The sequence below is a fragment of the Propithecus coquereli genome, unplaced genomic scaffold (assembly GCF_000956105.1).
Source record: "Propithecus coquereli isolate 6110/MARCELLA unplaced genomic scaffold, Pcoq_1.0 Scaffold76, whole genome shotgun sequence".
NCBI classification, from domain to species: Eukaryota; Metazoa; Chordata; class Mammalia; order Primates; family Indriidae; genus Propithecus; species Propithecus coquereli.
Window position 1 is genome coordinate 8377926 of NW_012153729.1, and position 6825 is coordinate 8384750.

A 6825-nucleotide genomic window follows, 5' to 3' on the forward strand; every position below is an offset into this window, starting at 1 on the left:
TTGTTTTTCCATTCTTGAGACACTTGACTTAGGAGAATGGTCTCTGGTTCCATCCAGATTGTTGCAAAAGGTACTAATTCATCTTTTTATGGCTGAGTAGTACTCCGTGGTATACGTATATCACATTTTATTAATCCACTCATGAATTGATGGGCACTTGGGTTGATTCCACATCTTTGCAGTTGTGAATTGTGCTGCAATAAACATTCAAGTGCAGGTGTCTTTTTGATGAAAACTCTTTTATTTCTTTCTGTGAATACTTGATAGTGGAATTGCTGGATCAAATGGTAGGTCTACTTTGAGTTCTTGAGGAATCTCCAAACTGTTTTCCATAGAGTTGTACTACTTTGCAGTTCCACCAATAGTGTATAAGCATTCTTTTCTCTCTGCATCCACACCAGCATCTATTGTTTTTGGACTTCTAGATAAATGCCATTCTAACTGGGGTAAGGTGATATCTCACTGTGATTTTAATTTGCATTTCCCTAATGATTAGTGATATTGAGCATTTTTTCATATGTTTATTGGCCACTTGTCTTTTTCTTTTGAGAAGCTTCTGTTCATGTCTTTCGCCCAATTTTTAATAGGGTTATTTTTTTTTTCTTGCTGATTTGCTTGAGTTCTTTGTAAATTCTGGTTATTAGCCCTTTATTGGATGTGTAGCCTGCGAATATTTTCTCCCATTCTGTAGGTTGTCTGTTTGCTCTGTTGATTGTTTCCTTAGCTGCAGAAGCTTTTTAGTTTAATCAAATCCCATTTATTAATGTTTGTTGTTGCCATGATTGCCATGGGGGTCTTTTTCATAAATTCTTTGCCTAGACCAATATCTAGAAGAGTTTTACCTACATTTCCCTCTAGAATTCTTATGGTTTCATTCCTTAGATCTAAGTCTTTTATCCAACTTGAATTAATTTTTGTGAGCGGTGAGAGGTAGGGGTCCTGTTTCATTCTTCTGCCTGTGGCTACCCAATTTTCCCAGGACCATTTATTGAGTAGGGCTTCTTTTCCACAGTGTAGATTATTGTCTGCTTTGTCAAAGATCAGTTGATTGTAGGTAAATAGTTTTATATCTGGGTTCTCTGTTCTTTTCCATTGGTCTATGTCTCTATTTTTGTACTGATACCATGCTGTTTTGGTTACTATAGCCTTGTCCTATGGTTTGAAGTCTGGCAATGTGATGCCTCCAGATTTATTCTCTTTGCTTAAGATTGCTTTGGCTATTCAGGCTCTTTTCTGGTTCCAAACGAAGCATAGAATTATTTTTTCTAGATCTGTTAAGTTTGACTTTGGTAATTTGATGGAGATTGCATTGAATTTGTAAATAACTATGGGTAATATGGACATTTTAACAACGTTTATTCTGTTTCTTTTGGGTCCTTCAGAATGTCTCCAGGAAGGAGAGGGTTGCTTCCATCCTCCACAGGGAGAAGGGAGCATTTAACTTTTACCACAGGCGGCGACAAGGTCAGGGTGTTTCACAGCTCTGCAGGATGACTTTTCAAAGAGTGACTTCTTGGTTACCGAAAGCAAAGCTCTACGCGTGATTCTGCCTTCCCAGGAACTGTATAACTCAGGACTCTACAAATTCCCCAAAGTAGGAGGAAAAATGACCACATTCAAGGAGGCAGTGACATTTGAGGACGTGGCTGTGATCTTCACCCAGGAGGAGCTGAGTCTGCTGGAAGCTGCCCAGAGGAAATTGTACCTAGATGTGATGCTGGAGAACTTCAGGAACCTGCTTTCTGTGGAGCATCAACCATTCCCACGAGATACATTCCACATCCTAAGGGAAAAAAAGTTTTGGATGATGAAGACAGCAACCCATAGAGAAGGGAATTCAGGGCACGTACAAGTGTGCTGCAGCCCTGCTGCTGGCGGTCACGGTTGCTGTTAGTTGGCAGCTGCCCCAGGCTGGCAGCTTTCAAAATCTGTAGGCGAGGTCCCAACTAAGATGGAGACTGTTCCAGAAACAGGACCGCATGAAGAGTTGTCCTGCCAGCAGATCTGGGAACAAATTGCAACTGACTTAACCAGGTCTCAAGACTCCATGATAAATAGCTGTCAGTTCTCCAGACAAGGTGACGTTCCCGGTCAGACTGAGGCAGGACTTATTCATATACCACAGAAAACTTACCAGCATAAAGAACATAAACAATTCTTCAGTGATGTCTTTGTCTTTGATCTTCAGGAGCAATTACACTCAAGAGAGAAGTCTCATACATGTGATGAGTGTGGAAAGAGTTTCTGTTACAGATCAGCTCTTTGTATTCATCGGAGAGTCCACTTGGGAGAGAAACTCTGTAAGTGTGATGTGTGCGGTAAGGAATTCAGTCAGGGCTCACCTCTGCAAGCTCATCAGAAAGTTCACACTGGAGAGAAACCATTCAAATGTGAGCAATGTGGGAAAGGCTTCAGTCGTAGATCGGCACTTAATGTTCATTGCAAATTATACACAGGAGAGAAACCTTATCATTGTGAGGAATGTGGAAGGGCCTTCATTCATGATTCACAGCTTCAGGAACATCAGAGAATCCATAATGGGGAGAAACCATTCAAATGTGATATATGTGGTAAGAGCTTCCGTAGTCGATCAAATCTTAATAGACATTCCATGGTTCATATGCGAGAGAAACCATTCAGATATGATCCATGTGATAATATTAATAGCTTTGGTCAGAGATCAGTATTTAATGATCATTGCGTGGTCCACAGAGGAGAGAAACCATACAAATGTGAGGAGTGTGGAAAAGGCTTTGTTTGTAGGCAAGATCTTTATAAGCATCATATGTACCACACAGGAGAGAAACCATATAATTGTAAAGAATGTGGAAAGAGCTTCAGATGGTCCTCAAGTCTATCGAGACATCGGCGTATCCATACTGTAGAAACACCATTTGAATGTGGGAAGGGATTTTATACGAATTCACGACGCTATTCCCATCACAGAGCCCACAGTATAGAAAAGTCATACAAATGTAAGAAATGTGGGAAGGGCTACATTAGTAAGTTTAATCTTGACTTGCACCAGAGAGTCCACACGGGAGAGAGACCTTATAATTGTAAAGAATGTGGGAAGAGCTTTAGCCGGGCCTCAGGCATTTTGAGACATAAGAGACTCCATAGTGGAGAAAAACCATTCAAATGTGAAGAGTGTGGCAAGAGATTTACTGAGAGTTCAAAACTTCATTCCCATCGAGAGTTCACACTGGGGAAAAGCCATACAAATGTGAGGCGTGTGGAAAGGACTTCAGATGGGCCTCAACTCACCTCACTCATCAGAGACTCCACAGCAGAGAGAAACCATTCAAATGTGAGGACTGTGGGAAGAGCTTTGTGCGTAGTTCATATCTTAAAGACCAATAAAGAGACCATAGTGGGGAAAAATCATACAAATGCGAAGACTGTGAGAAAGGGTATAAGAGGCGCTTGAATCTTGATATGCTTTTATCATTATTTTTAAATGATACATAATTATACATATTTATGGGGTACACTGTGATATTTCAGTATCTATATACAATGTGTAATGATCAAATCAGTGTAATTAGCATATCCATCACCTCAAACATTTATCATTTCTTTGTTTTGGGAACCTTCCAAATTTGCTGTTGCTGTTTATTATAGTCACCTTGCAGTGCTGTAGAATGCTAGAACTTACTCCTCCTAATGAGCTGTACTTTTGTGTCCATTAACCAACCTTTGGCTATCCTTCCCTCCTCCTCATGCACCCTTCCCTACCTCTAATAGTCATTCGTTTCTACTCTCTACTGCTATGAGGTCAACATTTTAGCTTTCACATATGAGTAAGAATATGGAGTATTTATCTTTCTGTGCCTGGCTTATGTCACTTAACATAATTTCCTCCAAAGCTCACCTATTTTACCACAAATGACAGAATTTTGTTCTTTTTTTATGGCTAAATAGTATTGCATTGTGTATATATGCCACATTTTCTTTACTTATCTGTCGATGGTCACTTAGGTTGATTCCATATTTGGCTATTGTGAATAGTGCTGCAATAAACATGGGACTGCACATAAAAACAAAACAAAACAATGTTTATTCTACCTATCCATGAGCATGATATGTTTTCCCATTTGTTTGTATCCTCTGTGATTTCTTTCTCAGAGTTTTATAGTTCTCCTTATAGAGATCTTTTACTTCCTTGGTTAAGTATATTCCTAGCATTTTATTTTCTTTGTAGCTATTGTGAATTGAGTCTTTGATTTGACCCTAGGCTTTAGTGTTATTAGTATACAGAAATGCTACGGATTTATGTACATTGGTTTGTTCCAGGTGTATTTGACTTACCATTTCCATTCAGTCTGAAGAATTTCCTGTAAGGTGTGTTTGCTAACAATAAATTCTCTCACTTTTTGTTTACTTGGAAATATCTTTATTTCACTTTCATCTTTGAAAGATAACTTGCTAGATATAGGAAACTTGGTTGACAGTTTTTTCTTTGAATATTTGTGTATGTTATCCCACTGCCTTCTTGCCTCCACCTTTCTTTTGAAAAGTCAGCTGTTACTCTTATTGGGGTTCCCTTGTAAGTGATAAGTCATTTTTCTCTAGGTGCTTTCAAGATTTTCTCCTTGTCTTTGACTTTCGACATTTTACTGTGATATGTCTGTGGATCTCTTTGCATTTGTTGAGCTTCCTGGATGTGTCAGTTAATGTTTTTCAATAAATTTGGGAAGTTGTCAGTTATTATTTCTTTGAAAAAAAACCCCTTCTGCTTGTTTCTCTCTTTCCTCTCCTTCTGGTACTTCCATGATGCTTATGTTGGTGTATTTTATGATGTGCCACATTTCTCTGAGGCTTTGTTCACTTTTCTTCATTCTTTTTTCTGTTCTTCAGATTCCATAAACTCTATAGATCTGTCTTCAAGTTTGCTAATTCCTTCTTCTGACAGTTCAAATCTACTGTTGAGCCTCTCTAGTGAATTTTTCATTTTAGTATAGTTGTATCTTTAAATTCCAGAATTTCCTTTTATATATGTATTTTTTATCTCCTTATTAATAGTCTCTATTTTATGCAACATTGTCATCATACCTTCCTTTCTTTCTTTCTTTTCTTTTTTTTTTTTTTTGAGACAAATCTCACTCTGTTGCCCTGGCTAGAGTGAGTGCCGTGGCATTAGTGTAGCTCACAGCAACCTCAAACTCCTGGACTCAAGTGATCCTACTGCCTCAGGCTCCTGAGTAGCTGGAACACAGGCATGTGCCACCATGCCCGGCTAATTTTTTCTGTATATTTTTAGTTGTCCAGCTAATTTCTTTCTATTTTTTTTAGTACAAACAGGGTCTCGCTCTTGCTCAGGCTGGCCTCGAACTCCTGAGTTCAAACAATCCTCCCGCCTCGGCCTCCCAGAGTGCTAGGATTACAGGCGTGAGCCACCACGTCCAGCCCTTCCTTTACTTCTTTAATCATGTTTCCTTTAGTTCTTTGAACATATTTGTAATGGCTACTTTTAGTTCATGTTGGCTGAATCTACCATCTGGCCGCTCCCACAGGCAGTCTTGTTGCCTGCTTTTTTCCCAGTACAAGGGTTGTACTTTTCTGCTTCTTTGCTTATGTCATATATTTTTGCTGGAAACTGGACATTTTATATACAATATCGTAGCAACTCTGGGTACTGGTAATCCGCCCACCTCCCGCTTGTTGTTTATTTGCTTCTTTGTTTGGTTGTGACTGGTTTTGGTGAAGTCTGTCTCCTCACCCCCTGCAATGTTAAACCTCTGATGTTGCTCTGCAGGGAGGTGCAGTTTGGGGTAAGTTCACAGTCATCTTGGGAAGACAGTGGTTTTGTCGAGGTTTTCTTCATCTCTTTCCCTGACCACACCCAGTTGTTAAACTCCACTAACTGCCAGCTGTTTGCTCTATTGTTTATAATAATGCCCTGGGGCAGAAATTGCTCTATAGACCGATTCAATCAAATTGTGACTCCTCTGAAGGAATCATTCCTGATTAGTGTTTGACTTTCATTCTAACAGCAGGAGGCTCCTCCCACTTACCTCTTTCCCTGGTTCTTTCCTACAAACTAACTGGCTTACACTTTAGCCTGTATGTTCGTTCAATCTACTAATCTCCTCCCAATTGCCTTTTCCCCCAAGCCCCACTATTTTTGAGAACACACGTAGGCTTGAACTTCACCCTCTGTTACAAATGAAGCCAGTTCCATTGGGAAGAGATTAGGACCTGTCTGTTTTATAGCCTGCTTCTCCCCCAAGGCAAAATTTCTGAAATCAGGGCTCGGAGGCTGCAGTGGAGACCCTGGTGTGCTTCCTCTGAATGATGTCCCTGTTTTAGGATTTGAGCATCAGGTGGAAATGAGGCAGTAGCCTCAGGTCTTCTTGGCTTGCTTCTCTTGGGATGGAACCATTGCCCCATAAACCCCAGTATCCTCAGTGGTACCATGCTCCCAGCAGAGTCTCATAGATGCTGAGCAGAAGCAGGGAGTCCTTACCTCTAAGTCTCTCTTGCCCTTAAGTTACCCTCAGCAATAGGTAGCTGGGGGCAGGATGTGAAATGCTGATGTCCTGCCTCTCGGAGGAATAAAGCCCTCTGACTGGGAGCTGGGTCTGGGGAGCCCTTGGTTCCTGGCTGCAACAATCTGAGGCGGAGTATTTTTCTCATGGAGCTGGGAGTAAGGAGAGAGAGTGCAGTTCAAATAAGGATGGTATTTGGTTCGAATACCACAGACATCAAATTTAGTAGCTTTTCTTCAATAGATGTTTCTTCATTTGCTGTATACCCTTAGGATCATTTCCAGATACATTATTTTATTTTTAATTTTTTTTTTTTTTAGAAACAGGGTCTTGC

General features: G+C 40.2%; 1 protein-coding gene across 1 annotated transcript; it reads left to right on the forward strand.

Annotated features, from left to right (window-relative positions):
- The first annotated feature begins 1606 nt into the window (after window positions 1-1606).
- LOC105824729 (zinc finger protein-like) lies at window positions 1607-3363 on the forward strand. Its single transcript, XM_012662272.1, has 3 exons — window positions 1607-1846; window positions 1919-3122; window positions 3296-3363. Exons 1-3 carry the CDS (start codon window positions 1607-1609, stop codon window positions 3361-3363), a joined length of 1512 nt encoding a protein of 503 aa, XP_012517726.1.
- Window positions 3364-6825: the final 3462 nt, after the last annotated feature.